General features: G+C 44.0%; 1 protein-coding gene across 5 annotated transcripts in view; it reads left to right on the forward strand.

The window, feature by feature from the left end:
• Mcm9 (minichromosome maintenance 9 homologous recombination repair factor) overlaps positions 1–17,501 on the forward strand; it is an 88,057-nt gene that overhangs the window by 50,992 nt on the left and 19,564 nt on the right. For 4 of the 5 annotated variants that reach the window (XR_007974383.1, XR_007974382.1, XM_052163568.1 and 1 more), the window contains exon 8: positions 8,862–9,036. Coding sequence is in view for 3 of the 5 variants with exons in the window: in XM_052163568.1 (XP_052019528.1) it covers positions 8,862–9,036 (175 nt within the window). In the remaining 2 variants the exon portion in view is untranslated. Of the gene's footprint in view, positions 1–7,772; positions 8,113–8,861; positions 9,037–17,501 lie in introns of those variants that run through there. The other variant, XM_052163570.1, reaches the window with a different exon arrangement.

Below are 17,501 nucleotides of genomic sequence, written 5' to 3' on the forward strand. Positions count from 1 at the left end.
TCTGGTTTTGCTTTTTCCCTTTTGATTTCATGTTTCCAATTTCACTACTTTCTATACTGATTTATATTTATACTTACTTTGGATATGGTGTAGTTCGTGTTTTGGTTTTCTAACATGGAAGCTTAGGTAATTTTTCCTCCTAGCCATGATCAGTCAGTATCTTAAGTGTCCCTCTTAGTATTGCTTGTATACTACCCTGCAGTTTTTTTATAAGTTGTCCTTTCATTTTCACTTATTTAAATGATTTTTAATTTCTCTTGAGAGTTTGTCATTGGACCATGTAGTTTAGAATATGCTTGCTTTCACAGTGCTCCTTGATGTAATTCAACACTGCTTCATGGGCAGTGCTTACAGTAACCCTCTCTGTTGTTTCTTAGACTTATATTTCTCTGCTTCTCCGTTTGTTTGTTCAGTTGTATTAAAGCAATTGTTCCAAATCCTGTTGGATAATTGCCATATCTCTGCCAAACAGGAATCTGAATCTGATGATTGTTCTCTTCCTTCAGACTGTGATTCTGTGGTTTTGTCTCTTCATACTGTGATTTCGTCCCTTCAGATTGTGCTTCTTCCTTATGTCATGCATTGGAGTTTTCTTATGAAATGTAAACACAGGAAACGAAAGGCCCTTTGTCTTGAGCAGGTGAGCTGTGGTGCAGCTGGAGCATTCTGAAGCCATTTACTAAGCTGTGTCTCTTGCCTCTGTCTCTTCCAAATGCTCAGTTTGGGGTCTTACTTCTCTTTTCCCATTTTCACACCCTCGGGTGGGTGCTGTGGGATTAGGGAGGGAGGCGGGAACCAGATATTTTCCCTCCCAGGTAGATTAAATTATGGTAAAATAATTTCTCCTGAGGACAGGCCTTGTTAAGAACAGCAAACCTTGCCAATTTTAAATAGTCCCTTTTTTCTGCCTGCTGGAAGCATAAAGCCTTCTCTGTGAGGTTATTATCTTCTAGAGGTTAGACTTTACTGAGGTGTGGGGTTCCCTGTGACCAGCTGTGACAAGCTGTGACCTCCAGCTGGCCACTTCATGTTTCCAGCAAACCTCAGGTACCTTTCAGGGCTCTGTCTTGCTTTGTTGGGGTTTGTTCTGTTTGTCTAGGTATTCATTTTACAAAGGCTCAGCCAAGTAAGCTGTGATTCTCAGCATACACTTGACTGCTTCCAGCGTTAGCCAGTATTTGTTTCATGTCCTTGTTTCTTTGATTGATTAAAAATGTTTTTTTTTTTTAACTTACTCATTTTTATACTCATCAGATGGAATAGTGACTTCTCCTTATGGCATTGGAAAACAGAAGAACTTTCCATTTTCTGTGATTTTTGCCTATTATTTTTATAGTTTTGTATTTTATATTTATCTCTTAACAGTTTTGAGTTAATTTTTATTCCTCATGTGGCATATGAGTTAAGGTAAACTTTGCATAATGACACTAATATACATATAGTATAAAATTGCTCATATTTCCCTTTTCTTAGTTCATTTTAAGATATATATAGTTATGTCTTCTCTTTCATTTTTGATGCTTGCAATTTATGACTTCTCTTTTTATTTCTTTTCCCCACCTTGGTTAACCTGGCCAGAAATCCATTCGTTTCATTAGTACTAGCTCATGTGTCATGCTCCTTGTAAAGCCCTTTCCTTTTATTCCATTTACACATTGAAACTCACTATTTCCTATTGTCATCCCCTTTTACAGATAGATAAGCTGAGGTAGATGTCTATATTAGGAAGCGTGCCTACAGTCTAATAGCTAGAGTGGCAGAGGGCTCATGTCAACTTTAGATGGCTCAAAGCGCTTCTCAGGTCTCCTGGACACCTGGCTCTGTGTGCTCCCTAATCCTGGGGTCTGAGCTGCACTCTCCCTCATCCCTGGTGTTTGTGTGCTCCCTAATCCTGGGGTCTGAGCTGCACTCTCCCTCATCCCTGGTGTTTGTGTGCTCCCTATTCCTGGGGTCTGAGCTGCACTCTCCCTCATCTCTGGTGCTATGTGCTCCCTAATCCTGGGGTCTGAGCTGCACTGTCCCTCATCCCTGGTGCTGTGTGCTCCCTAATCCTGGGGTCTGAGCTGCACTCTCCCTCATCCCTACCCCTCATCTCTAGTTTCTGGCTCACTAAGCTTCCCCTTCTGGTTGCTGTAAACTCTTCAATCCGAGGAAGAGACTGAATATCCGCGCCCCTCTGGCACTCTTTGGGGTCGAGGCAGCCCCAGCCACAGTCTTTAAGGCTATGGCTGGCCCTCATCACCCAACCCCCGTTTTCCCACCATCAGGGCACAATTCTGCAGTTCCCTTAGACCCTCCTGGGCCACGGTTGCCCCTACCTGCCCTTTTCTCACCGTTTGAGCTCCTCCAGGACCTTGTGGATGTTGCCTGCAGTTTCCTTACTGGCTGGGTTGTTGAGACCCTTCCTGTCCTGAAGTCATCCCACCATCCCCAAAGCCGCAACTTTGCAGCTTCTTTGGGCCCTACTGGGCTCCTGCAACCCTTTCTGCCCAGACCCTATCCCACCCTCAACCCCTGATCTTGTCTTGACTCCATATTTCTCTCACCACCCTGTTCCTATCCCCAGCTGTCCTTCCAGGTGACACAGTAACCCTTTCGAATGCCTGGGAGGGCTACAAACCCCACCCCCGCAGCTGTAACTCTGTGTAGCTCCTTAGGCCCTACAGGGCCATTTAGACCCTTTCCACTACTCTCACTTTGAAACTGCCTGTACATTTCGCAACTCCTCTGGACCCTCGTGGCTTTGAGGCACTATCCCAAACCATTCCTGTGACTGATACCCTCTACAAGAGCTTGGTTCTTCTTCTTGGCTTCTGGTTTCTGATTAAGTCCTGGTACCGGGCCCTGAGACTCTTTAGCCTATCCAGCTAAGCTGAACCCTGTTGAGTTGTGACAATCCACTGAACTGCTTGGTCCCGGTTCTGCCCTTCCTGAGTCTGGGGATGCCCCTGACTACAGGCTGCAGTGACATTACACTTCCCCTTTCTCATCCATAGGAATGGTATCTTTCCCACCCTCTCATTCCTTTGGGATGCCTCTTAGAAAACCTCCAACCTGTATATCTTAAACCCAACCTGAAGGGCCCTAAATTGCCTGTCCAATCAAATTTGGCCTTAATATCCTTTAGATAATCAATACAAATGGCTGCCTAACAGCATCCTTTATCATAATATTAACTGGGATCTTTACATAGATTGCCGGTGATCTGGGACATGGAAAGAGATTTCCCATTTTTCTCCAGTCCCTGTGTTCATCTCTTCCCAAACATCACTCAGTGTAAATGTCTTGTCTTTTAAGTTGCCATAGATGGCTCTGTAAGTTTGTAGTAAAATGAGAGCCAGAAAGCCAACCTAGCAGGATGGGAAGAAAGCAAAGGAGTAGGCCAGCTGCAGCTTGCTCCACGCCCCCTCACCCCCCATCCCCCCACCATCCCACCCACCCACACATACACACCCATCCCACCCTACCCCCACCCCACCCCCACCCCCTCTGGCTGGTGAGTTCTCAGCTCCCTCCTGCAGCGTCCTCTGGCTATAGTCAGGCAGGCCTCACAGTTTCCCTGTCCCCAAGCCTTCTTTGTTCTCATCTTACTCAATTCAGTTTTGCAGGATTTCAGCTGTCTTTCAGGAATGAGTGGCATTAGACTGTTTTATGCTGTCCCACTTTAGTGAAAAGCTGGCTTTGGAGTTGGGGTATGGCTCCCCCTCCTCTAGACCCAAACATACTTGTTTAAAGACTCCCCCCAAAACTCTGTCCCATATCAGGGGAACCACTGGACTGTGTGACAGGGAAAGGAGAGAAAAGCAAAATTCAGGAACAGACTACTCACCATCTACTTCTTTCCTGAGTTTCTATGTTATTAGGGCCAAACTTAAACATCTATAGAAAGGGCCTCAGGTGAAAATCATAGCTGAGGCCTTCAAAGTGTGCTATGGGAGAGATGAAAACACCCCAAAACAATAATACCCAATGATGACTAAGGTCTCTCAACTGGGCAAAGCAAAAGTCCAGGCATCCTGGTCTTCCAAAGCTGGAGAATCTCCACATACCTGTTTCTAATGTGGTCAAGAAAGTCATTGGGTTCAGGCCTATCCTACTCTCATAAACCACCCAGACCATGTCCAAGGTCCTATCAAAGAACCATGGGGTGTTGAATGACTTCATGTCCCTCGTGGCGTGGGTACAGCAAATTCTGATCATCTTTCAGCCAGTCTCCTTGGTCCGGCTGTGGACAGCTGAGGCAGCCATGCCTCCTTTGGCCTGACCACTGTCATCTCCGACAGGGAGCCTTAGGCAATTATCATAGAATCAGTTCACTCTTCTTTCTGAATATCAAAGCCACTTTACAGTCCTGACAAAATTTTGGGAGCCACCTCTCCTTTCCATTCCTCTATTTTCAGAGTAGGGGGACAGCATTACCAGGCTTACCAAACCCTTCCACTTAGCCGTATATTTAGGGGTACCCTCTTTCCCATTCCTTCCTAATAGCACCAATCCAGTAGTACCAAATCATCCCATCCCCTTGCTGGGCCCCTTGCAATATACTATTCTGGATCTTGAGACACCAGGTGGAAAAAAGCTCCTTTTCTAGCTGTTTTCTAAGCCAAAATGAGAGCTTTTATTTCTTTTACTCCACATATCTGCTTGACACCAAGCTCAACAGTCATTCCCCTTTTCCAAATTACATACTTAGACACACCTTTTTCCTTACCAGCCTCTCAGGTAGATCCCCAGGTATGGGATACCCCAAACCTCCCTATAGACAAATATTACACCACTACTAATCATTCAATTATGAAATACCACCAAATATATAACCCAGGTTTAATACCTGCTTCCCCTCCAAAGTCACAGGGGACATGAGCCTCTTATCTCTGACCTCTTAGGGAAGAAACTTCCCACTTCTTCCCCCTTTAAAGCCCCAGGATATGCAGTTAAAAAAATCCAGTGGAACCTATCCTTGGTTCAAGATCCCCAACTAATCAATTCAGCAGTAGTTCCCCCTCACTCCTTAGTATCTAGCCAGTATACTTTCCTTTCCATGATGCCCCCAGAGACCTCCTACTTCTCTGTCCTAGACCTCAAGGATACCTTTTCTATTTCTCTGGACACCCAGTCACAAAACAGCTTTGCCTCTACCTGGACACACCCATTGCTACTCAACTCACCAGGGGCTCTGGGAAAGCCCATATATATTTGACTAGGCTCTGGCCTCTCACTCAGTCTTTGTTGTTCCCTAAATCCAATATGTAGTTGACCTTCTCCTTCATAGCCCATCCCTATCCATTAGCCAGGCAGACACCTCTGTCCAGTCAGGGATGTAGAGTCTCACCCTCTACGGTCCACTTGTGCACCCCTCAGGATACTTACCTGGAACTGAACATAACTCTTACAAAGCTGTTACCATAGATAGAAAACATGTAATCCAGTTACCCACAGTCCTCACCACCAAGGAGGAAATTCTATCACTCCTAGAGAAGCCTTGCTTCTTTACGCTCTTCCTCTCTTCTTGTGGGGCAGCCTGTGCCCCTGCCACCGTGAGCCACTCCTTGTACCCATTAGCAAGCCATTTCATAGGCTTGAACAGGCTCTTCCTCCATGTTCCAGCTCCACACCTCCCAGACTTTCCTCGGCCCTTCTCTCTCTATGTCTCTGAAATGGAGGGATAGGCTCTCAGAGTCTGGGCTCACCAGCTGGGATGTTCCTTTGCTCCTCAAAAATTAGACCATACTATACAAGGATGGGCCCCTTGTCTGCAAGCTGTGGCTGCAGCTGAACTGTAAAGAGATAACCTTTGAGTCACTTACTACAGTCTTCTTTTCATCACTCATACCATCTCCTAACACACAAGGGTCTCCAACACTGCCCCTTCCAGAGTTCTCTCCCTTCACGTAGCATTAGTAAAGGATGCTACGTGTCCCTCCCAGCCATGTCCTTGTCTCAACATCTCAAACTGACTCAAGTCACTGTCTTGAGTCCCTGACAGCATACACAGATCATTTGTCTCTGCTGGCTTCTGTCACCTATCACCTATTTGGTTCCATATTCTAGAGTCTGCCATTCCAGCAGCTTCTTCCCGGACCTGCTCTGATTGTTTCTCCTTGCTCCCTCAGCAAGGAGCCTTTCTCCGGCCCCTGGCAATCTTTGCTCTCCACAGCCCCACCATGTGTGCAGCTCTCTGGTCACTAAACCGCTTTCTCCTCGCTGTCCGCTGGGAGCCTCCCTGTTCCCTTCCGTTCTCCCCTAGGAGCTGTCTGATAAGCCCCACAGCTTCCTCACCCGACTCTGGGCCTCAGGACCTTGGCTCTCTGTCTCTCAGCCCTGTCCTGCAAGTTCCCATGCTCTCCCGGGCTTCTCTGTCTCTCAGCTCCCACTCGGAGCTTACAGAAACTGCCTCCACGGAGCTTCTTTTCAGACCCTTTCTCTCTTCCTCCACAGACTCAGATTTTATTAAATTCTCATTGTTACCACAAGGAGCTTGGCCACAGTACAGTTCAAATGGCTGAAACTGGCATGCTCAAGTTTCAACGATGGCAGCTGCTGTCACTGCACAAGCAGATGATCCAAAAAATACTTTTATTTTATTTTTTTATTAAGGACCCATGTCACCCCAGATGGGAGATGGGGTTCATTGGTAAACTTGACTATAGCACTTACCACAACTGTCCATCAGGCATAATCAAAGTATAGAAGGTACACATTCCACTATCTCAACCCCTAGGTACAGACATGGTAAAGGAAGTGGTGCAAAGTTCACAACCCTCATATTGCCGTCTTTAGATGATACTGATCCTGCTTCCAAGCATACTGTCTTTTCAGACCTGCATATCAGCTAGATTTACTAGCAGCAGAAAGGGGTGGTCTTTGTTTCTTCCTCTGGGAGGAATGCCACTTTTATGTTAAGCAATGAGGTATAATAAAAGATAAAACCCAACACTCAAGACAGATCGCCACAAATATAAAAGAAGCTCCATGCCTCTGGACAGTGACCATCGACAGACCAGTACAGAATCAGAATCAGATGCCACCTTCTTAAACCCAGTGACCATCGACAGATTAGTACGGAATCAGATGCCACCTTCTTAAACCCCTGTTCCTTCTTTTCTTTTTTTTTCTTTTTTTTTTTTAAATGATTTTGTTTCTCTTATGTATGTGAATGCACTGTAGCTGTCTTCAGACACACCAGAAGAGAGCATCAGACCCCATTGCACTTGGTTATGAGCCACCATGTGATTGCTGGAAATTAAACTCAGGACCTCTGGAAGAGCAGTGGGTGCTCTTAACGGCTGAGCCATCTCGCCAGCCTCTCCTTATTTTCTTAATCCTGCTAATTTACTCTGCCTTATTAACTTCTTACCCAAACATCTCCAAAAACAAAATAGAAGATTTCTAATTAGACCTTTAACCACTTGTAATTACAGGATTACTGACCCCTAGTTAAAAGCCCGAGGTCCTCTCCTGAGATCAATGATCAAACTTTCTCCAAGGACCTCGTGGCTCTTTCAAAACCACGGTCCTCTGATTTCCAACCTCTGATTGTTTGATAATAAACCAAGGGGAGAGACTATAGTCTCTAAGTAGCATGCCACAAAACCCACCAAAGTGGTGGTGTCCAGCCCCTCCTTCCAACCCTAACCTATGACCTCAGTAAAATACCCCTACAGGAGGGATCAAAAATGGCTGCTCCTGTCAAAATGGCAGTGCCAGGACATGTCAGCCTGCAGCCATCACAGGAGTTCCACGGTGACGCATCTCCTTTCCTGCCTCAGCAGGAGCTGCCCTTCAAGAGCTGCCACGGTGGACCGTTCCTGCCTCAGCCTACTGCCATCTTAAGGAGCTGTCAGCCCCCACACACCCCAGCAGCCCCACAGAGATGGTGCCTCAGCAAAAGCCTTGTTGCAGCTGGGAAGGACTTCCCACCCTAACCCATGGGTCTGATGCAGGGAAAAGGGGGTGAAAAAAAAAAGCTGCCAATGCCTGAGCTCCCCAAGCTCAGGACTTGAAATCCCACCAATCCTCAATCTAAAATCTCTACCCTAAAAAGTTCCACCCTCTAAGAAATCCTATATAAGTACCGCCTTTTGTTCAATTCCCTGCTGCTCACTCCCGGAATCAGAGTGCAGCCATCCCTGGATTTGTCCCTAAACACCCTGGACCCTCCAATAAATCTTTCACGAGATTTCCTGCCTGATGTCACTCATGACAGAAGAAGCCAAGATGAAAAGAAGTAATGAAGAGAAGATAAGAGAAGGAGCTTCCTCTCCGAGCTGTGTGGTTCCTCAGCTCCCATGTCTCAGGATACCCTTGTACTGGGACACGGTCCCACCTCAGATATGTGTGGTTCCTGGGCCTCTGTGACCCTTCCATCGGTACACTGTTTCACCTCAGAGCTGTCTGGGCTCCCATGTCTCAGGATGCCCTTCCACTGGGATAAGTTTTCCCTTCAGAGCTGTATGGTTTCTAGGTTTCCAGATCCCAGGATGCCTTAACATTCAAGCAGGAACACTTAAAGATTGTTTACACAACATGAGTATTTCTGAGGCCTTTTGACTTAGTGTCCTGGTACTGACCATTTTGAGTGCAAATAGGAATCTTGTGTGTGTGTGTGTGTGTGTGTGTGTGTGTGTGTGTGTGTGTGTGTGTGTGTGTGTTTTCAAGACAGGGTTTCTCTGTGTAGCCCTAGCTGTCCTGGAACTCATTCTGTAGACCAGGCTGGCCTTGAACTCAGAAATCTGCCTGCCTCTGCCTCCCAAGTACTGGACTTAAAGGCGTGTGCCACCACTACCTGGCACAAATAGGAATCTTAACTATGTATTTTTCTTTGGAAAATAAGAGCTAATGTAGCTTCCTTGTCCCCTCAGGTCTGACAGTGACAGCTGTAAAAGACTCAGGAGAATGGAATCTAGAGGCTGGGGCCTTGGTGCTTGCAGATGCTGGTCTCTGCTGTATTGACGAATTTAACAGCCTCAAAGAACATGACAGGACCAGCATCCATGAAGCAATGGAGCAGCAAACCATAAGTGTTGCTAAGGCCGGGTAAGCATTTCTCTTCTGTAAAGCCTATGGAAGCAGAGAAGGCATTCAGTATAAGTCCAAAGAAAATGGGAACCGTCTTGGCATACTCAGGGACTATCAATCATCTTCAGGTTCAGAGGTTCACTTATTAGAATATAGGTGTGCATGAGGAAATGAAAGTGAATTGTTTTGAAAGAGAAAGGTTAAACGTAAAGAATAAAAGTAGACAGACGGCCTTATACTTTTATCTTTCTGTGAAGGGACACCCGCATTTAACTGGGGGCTTGCATGCAACTTCAGAGGGTTAGTCTGTCATGGTAGGGAACATGGTGCCAGGCAGGCATAGCATTGAAGAAGTAGCCAAGATCCCCTGGCAGCAGGCAGAGAAAGAGTGAAAGACTGGGCCTGGAGTGAGCTTTTGAAACCTCAAAACTCTGCCCCAGTAACACACCTCCTCCACCAAGGCCACACTTTCTAAGCCTTCCTATCCGTTGTCTTATGGGGATCATCCGCATCCAAACTACCAAGGAGCCCGACTTAGCTCATTCACGGCGATTGATGGTGCTCTTTCTACCCAGGGCTCTACTTATTTTTTTTTTTTCTATAAAAGTAGCATGTGTCCTCAGGGCATCTTAAGTATGGGGATTTTGAAAGATTAATGGAGTACAACAGAGATAAATTTAGTGGAATGTCTTCTAAGGTTATACGTGGAAACCGAAGCATTAGAAGACCAGAGAGGCAGGCTTCCGTTTACAGGTCAGTAGGAAATATTATCATGATGTAAACTCACTGAAAGCCGTCCGTAGACTCCATGATGTTCCAGGCAGGATTCTAACCACTTGATAAGCTGATTAAGTTTTACAAAGAAGGGTACAGAAGCCAGACTTACCAAACCGAGTTTGAGAAAGGACAAATACCAAGCCCCTATGACCCAGCCGTACCTCCTATGACCCAGCTGTACCTCTCTTGGGTGTATATGTAAATGACTCACATACAGGGAACACAGTTACTCACCATATTTATCACGTCGCTACACGGTCTTTGGAAATGGAAGTCCATCCATAAATGAATGAAAAAAAACTACATATACATACACATACACAGTGGAATTTTATTTAGCCATAATGAAAAATGAATTATGACATTTACAGGAAAATGAATAGAACTGGAAGTCATTATGTTAAGCAAAATAAGCCAGACTCAAGGATAAATACCACATGTTTTTACTCATGAGGGAAGAGAGAAAGAAATCTTGCCAAAGTAGAAAGGAAGGGAAGAAAGAGAAATGGAAGACATGTGACATGAAAGCAAAGGAAGGACATAGGCCAGCAGGAGGGACATGGCAGGAGGGGCAGAGCAGGCAGTGAGGGAAGACGACATACAGATCAAAGTGCAGTTGTTGCATATATTTGAAAATAATGAAACCCATGACTTGGTATGCTAACTTAAAACTAATTTTTAAAACAATTTATATAAATGAAATAAATACACTTGACGCTTTGATATGTATATGCAAAAAAGGACCTGTACAAGCATAGTTTTTAGAAGCTTTAATTTTAATCCCTCTGAACTGCAAACACCTCGAGCTTATTACCAGAAATGGATAGACCGAGATACCTATGTAGAATGAAATACTACTAGCATGAACTACTAGAACAGACTAGCAGATTGTAGGTGCATGACTCAACATGAATAAAAGCCAAGCCTTATTCAAAATGAAAGATGCCAAGACGTGATTCCATCCGCATGTGTGAAATGCCAGGCAAGGCCAGCTGAAGCGAGAGCAGGTCAGGGTGTACACTGACTCTTAACTTGTCAAAACGTGGAAACTCACATCTGTGTCCCCACTCACTGTCAGATTTCTGAACACTTGCCCTTCCTGAATGGTGTCCCTGTGTGAATGTAGCTCACAGCTTCTCTTTGGACTTGGTTAGTAAACCCACCTAGAAAAATGTTCCATAAGAAAAGGCTGAAAGAAGGCATGGCGGCTAGACGCAGGGAGACTTACTTACCCACAGCTGCTTTGTTACCAGGGAAACAATATCTCCAAAAGGAAATGGTTGAAAGAACAATTTTCACCTTGGGTTTCTTGTCTGTGAGAAAGGGAAGGACTACCTTAGAGGATTAGAACCTTGGGTTGCTACTCGTGGGCAGCTGTTAAATTGTTTCTTCTCTAATCTACCGACCAGATACATGATGTGTATTACACAGCTTGCTTAAGAAGCAGCCTGAATGCTGTGATTTGATAAGTATTCCCTGCAGCTGTGGTAATAGTTACTACACAGAACATCTGTATTATGGTTTAAAGATGAAGTCCTTCATATCTTTCTGCTTTGTCTTGATTTCTGTCCAGTGTTAATACTTCCTTGAGAGGAGGCACTCACCACAACTAGTATTTCAGTGATGTGGCCCTTTTACTTTAGTTAAGAATTTTACTTTGTAAAGTAATTTACCATATTTTATTTAAAGATTTTATAGGGATTGGAGAAGTGGCTAAGTGGTTAAGTACATGTGCTACTCTGACCTACAGTTACGCAGGGTATCTCTTTACTGACCTTCAAGGCACCAGGTACATAGGTCATACACAGACAGTATGCAGGTAAAACATGCATATACTTAAAATAATAATTTAAAGATGTAAACATTGTTGTGATTACTACATTCAAGGTTAATAGGATCAGTGCTCTCTCACTATGACAGCTACATTGGCTCGTAGTCACTGGCTGTCATGTGTTGATATTGTTGGTTTTTGCCCCCCCCCCAATAACCATTGCTGCATAAAGACATTTATACTATTTTATTGTTAGCATGAATTTTAAGAGACTCAATCCCTTACATTGTATAGTATGCAGTTACATAAATTTTGTGTATTAGATTTCTGAATATTGAAAAAGATTCTTTATGAACTTAGTAACAATATTTATAATCACATTATGACAGCAGAGCTGGAATTTCTGTGCTGTATGAATTTAGTAAAGTGTTGCAGTCTGTTTTCTCGATTGTATGGATTCGCATGTTGACAAGAATCCAAGAGGTAACTGGTTTTGATTCAGAGCATTGTGTTTATAGTGACTACATGCTGACCTGACATTTTCATTTGGGCTTAACATTTCTCATACCTTAAAATTTAAATTTCATTTAAAAACAGAACAGTTACAGAGTATGGGTTTAATTGCTTCAACCTTGAACTATTAGATTTCACATTTTCCATACAGAGACATGACTTGAATTAAAAACTTTGAAGAATAGCAAAAGGCCACTTTTCCCCCAAGTTATTTTTTCCTTTCAGTTTTCTATAAAATCCCTGCCCCTCTCATCCCTGCCCCTCTCATTCCCTGCCCCTCCCATCCCTGCCCCTCTAATCATTCTGCCCCCTCATCCCTGCCCCTCTCATCCCTGCCCCTCTCATCCCTGCCTCTCCCATCCCTGCCCCTCCCATCCCTGCCCCTCCCATCATTCTGCCCCCTCATCCCTGCCCCTCTCATCCCTGCCCCTCTCATCCCTGCCCCTCCCATCCCTGCCCCTCCCATCCCTGCCCCTCTAATCATTCTATCCCCTCATCCCTGCCCCTCCCATCCCTGCCTCTCTCATCCCTGCCTCTCTCATCCCTGCCCCTCCCATCCCTGCCCCTCCCATCCCTGCCCCTCTCATCCCTGCCCCTCCCATCCCTGCCCCTTTCATCCCTGCCCCTCTCATCCCTGCCCCTCTCATCCCTGCCCCTCTCATCCCCTGGAGCAACCAATATTCAACATGGACAGCAGCAATGAACAACCCTTACTTAAAATAAAGCACATTTGGATTGTAGATATATTCGAGAAAAGTCAAAATGTTTATTGTAGATAGACAAAGTCCCTGGCCCAAAGACAGAGAGTGTCAGTGGCAGCCTCCTCGACTGTGTCTTTGACTTTGTGGGGCAGGCTTGACTTGTCTTTGGTCTCTGTAAAGCTCAATGAAATGAATGTCAAGGCCTTTCTTTTATTATTTAGTATTTTTTGTGACTATAATATAATTAGGTCATTTCCCTCTTCCCTTTCTTCCCTACAACCCACTCATGTACACACACACACACACACACACATGACCCCTGAATACATAAATGCAGTCTGCTTGTATGTGGTTCTTGTACATGTGTATTCTTAGGGCTGAGCATGTGCTACTGGATAACCAGCTGCTGTGCTCCTGCTCTCAGCCCCCCGTGGTTGCCGACAGTTCTTTTAAAGGTTGAGGCTTCGGGAGCTTTTCCCCTTCCATGTTGGCATATCTACTGGCGTCATGCTTGGGCAGGTTATTTTGTAATATCTGCTTCTGACACCAAGATGGTCCCAACTTGGAGTATTCATACGTCAACTTCTGACTCAGTGCCTGTGCAATAGACGGAAGCTGTAGCTACTGAAGTATACTATTTTATTATTAAATATGACCACATGCACATAACATAAACTTCCCATCCCAACCAACTTTAAGTGTGTAGCTTAGATGTGCTAAGTCCCTTTTCATTGTCATGCATGTCTTTGGCATCTAGCCAATATGCTCTTGGCCTAGATGGAATAATACTTAATGACTCTCCGAAATTATTTTAAGCATGCATATGAAGGTATTCATAGTATTCTCCATAGTCTGAACTCAGTTGAGTCTCTAAAATAGCTTTATAATAATTGAATCAACATCATTCTCTTAATAAAGAAAAAGGATATTCATACAGTTGCTCAGACAGTCCACAGCTTTGTTTAGAGGCTTCATATTCTTGCATCCAGGTCAACTGGCTCCGACTCTATGGTTTCTAGGCCTCTGCTGGGCAGAACAGCCTGGCAAAAGGCATGGCAGAGCAGAGCTGGTGGCCTCATGGCACGCAAGAGGAGAGTGGGCCATGGAAGGGGCTCAGGAAAAGTCATTACCCATAGAACTTGTCCCCAGGAACCCGCTGCCTCTGACTAGGTCTGTTTCTTGTGCTCTGTTTTCTACCATAATGTGAACCTTTCATTCAGTCATTCCTGAGGGCTCTACTCCAGAGTGGGCTGTAGAGTTGGGTGAGCTGGGTTCCAGTGTATGTTTTCTATTTGCGTGTATGTTCATAGTCTTCCCTCTTTCTTAGCCTTTGTCTTAGTTTTAGCTTTAGTTCTATGGGGTTTGTTTCATGGATTTAATTTCCTTGATTATCTGTAATGTGTTTGCAGACTGATGTTGAGATCTCATTAAATATATTTTTTATGCTATGTAATCAACTTTTGCTACCTATTTTAACATATCGTTCATACTCTTTTCTGAACTATAGTTAGAAAAATAATTAAAAATAATTGTACAGTTACTTTGAAATGCTCAAACGTAAAAGTGCTATCAGACTTGTGCTGATCCCACATCCATAAATGCAGTCCTCATTAAGCTCAGGAGCTCATAAAAAATAAAAAGATGTAATAATAGAACTTATTGGAAAGGAGTTTAGAGGGAAGGAAAGATAATGAGGTGAATTTGATCAAAATACATTATGTGTAAATATAGAATTTGTTTGTTTGTTTGTTTGTTTTTGAGACAGTCTCTCTGTATAGCCCTGGATGTGCTGAAATACTCTCTGTAGACCAGGCTGGTCTTCAAATCACAGGTATCTGCCTGCCTCTGCGTTCTGAGTGCTAGGATCAAAGGGATGTGCCACCACTACCCTTTAGTATCAAAGGATAGGAAAATTAGAAAAGAATACTTATGAACAGTACAGAAAAGAGTTTCTAGTGGCTGCAGCTACCTAGAACTTGGGTAGCTTAGCTATAGGATTGTGAGAGTCTTCAAGTTTAGAGAAGAAAAAAAAATGTGTGTATGAATTCAAGTATCTGATGAGGTTTCTCAGAAGATAGCATTTAATATGCCACCTATGAGGGAAAAGAAATTATAGACTAAGCTACAAATCGAACCATAGCTTATCCAACTGTTGGCTGGTTTCCTGTAGAATATGTACATAAAATGTGGTTTTACATTGTATAGTGAGATATAGAACATGCTCTATTCTAGAGAGAGCAAGGTCAGAAGCCAACATCGAAAGTCCCCCAGAGTTACTAGAATTTTGAAGAGTAGAAACTGCAGAGCTAGCCTGGCTATATGGAGGCGCCAGCTCCGCTCTTTGCCATGGGCATATGTCATGGTCGTGTTTCTGTTGCTGTGATAAAGCACTATGAACAAAAGCAACTTGAGGAAAAGTGTCATGTCCATTTACAGTTGTCCTCTGCGTAGAGGAGAGTGGAGCTGGAGCTCAAGGCAGAAAGTGAAGCAGAGGCCATGGAACATGACTTGTTCCCCGTGGCTTGCTCGGTCTGCTTTCTTATACACCCCAGGACCGCATGCCCAGGGGTGTGGCTCCTCCCACAGAGGGCTGGGCCCTACCACATCAATCATTAATTAAGAAAGTCCTCGGCAGACACACCAATAGGCCAATTTTGTCAATTGAGGGTCCTTCTTTTCAAATGATTCTAGCTTGTGTCAAGTTGACAGAAAACCAAACCGGAAGCACATATTACTGCATTTTTCCAGTATCAAACTGCCATTCTGTGTCATGATTTGGATGGGAGTTTGTTAAAGTAAATGTAAAATAACAGCTGTATAACCCATTGTCACCATAGCCCCAAAGTTCATTCGTTCCCAGTTTATTCTCTCATTACCCTTGGAAACTGAGCTCTCCCTCACAGAACTACTTTGGATACCTTCAAGAGAAGTCCAGTGGCTGCTGTCACTCTTATTAAAACATTTTAATAAGATGTCAGGATAGCCCAGGGCCCCAAAGCTGATTGTGACTTGGTGTCTCTTGGGTCTCATGGTGGTCTCTCATCTGCTCTGCTCTTCCTCAGAAGCAGTTAAAACAGAAAAGACTGTGGTATTATGAGCTTGGAACATGGTCCAGCATGGGACCCATCCAGAAGTGTATAGAGGACAAAGATCACTTAAGGAATGCACCAAGAATGGGTCATAAGGCAAGTTCTACTTAGCTGAAGTAGGCAATGGGCGAGAATGGTTTGATTACTTCTTCTCCATAGACCCTCAGCATCTCTCAGGATATAGTTATGTATAGCTGGTGAGATCTAGACTCTCGGCTCATCCCTGCCATAGATTCTCCAATTTCTCCAGAAGCTGAGAGGTATTTCCAGACTGCGATGACATTATTTCTGTCTTGATTCTTTGTAGCTTTTACTTTCATTGTAACTGCACCTCAGGGTGCTTTTGAGTTAGCAGCTAACTCTGACCCAGTGACTAGAGTTTCTCCACCATCTACTTGGTAGGGAAAGCTAGTGGACACTCCCCCCAGGTTCACAGTAACTCACGTATTTATTCTTCCATACTTCTTATCGAATTGCTTAGGAGGAAGCTGGATTTGTTTCAACAGAAGATCATCTAATATTTTGGGTTCAGCTTTTTAGAATCTTAAATTCATTACTTCAACTTGGAACCCTGCTAACCTTCCTGATGCAAAATATCAAGTAAACGCCAAATGCAAAACCCTTTAGAAAAAACTTCTAGAGATGTATAGCAATACATCTATAGCAGCATAGCTAGCAGCAGATATGGTTACCTGTGAAAAGGGATACATAATCATGAATTCTACTAAAAACTAAAGGTACCGGCTCCTTTGATTATAATCTTAGTGCAACCGTTGTCTTTATAAACTCAAGCACTTTGGAGTGTGATCCCACCGGGTATGAGTCCTTGTTCTACAGCCATCTCTCATACGTTTTGCACCCCCTTCATACATTCTGTCCCCCCCCCCCATCATACGTTCTGTTCCTCCCCCCCCCAACGTCTCTTCATCCACTGCAGGTCTTTCTGTGAGACTGTCGGTACCTTTCTTACTTCATCCTTTTCAAGGTCTCAAAGACACCTGGCTTCGCTTTCTCCCTTTCTCATCTCTCATGTGACTAAGTTGCTTATTAGGAAAGTAGTTTGATTTGGATTATGATCTCCCTTAAGGATGACAGTGTAGACCACTCAGTTAGAATATAATCCTGCCCGCAAAGCTACAGGGAAATTTCTCAGATTTTTTTCTTTTAACATTTCACTTCATACCTGCTAAAAGGTAACAATTCTTTTCAAAAATGGAACTATAAACTTAATTATTCCATTTATCTATGCTTATTATCCAAATTGCCTTTTGAGTTCAGGGTAAACATTATATACTCTTTTCCCTACATAGACATATTATAGCCTATGTATGTCCATCGTAATGCTTAAGAAATTGGAAAGGAATCAAAGTGATGTCTTCAATGTAAAGGCTTATTACCATCATAATATAAATATAAGTTTAAAAAAAACTCGGGATGCCTAGAGTTTACAAAAATGTAAATCATGTCAGTAACCAAATAGAAGCTTCTCAGTAGGTGTTGAAGAAGACCAACAATCTCATTCCCTGCTCGTGTTGCTGAAACCTAGAATCCTTGTGTGAGGCGTTGCCATAGAGCCACATTACCCATGCTAACTAACCTCAAACTCTTGGGCCCGAGGGCTCCGCCTGCTCC

This window comes from Apodemus sylvaticus, chromosome 19, assembly GCF_947179515.1.
Source record: "Apodemus sylvaticus chromosome 19, mApoSyl1.1, whole genome shotgun sequence".
In the NCBI taxonomy this organism is placed as follows: domain Eukaryota; kingdom Metazoa; phylum Chordata; class Mammalia; order Rodentia; family Muridae; genus Apodemus; species Apodemus sylvaticus.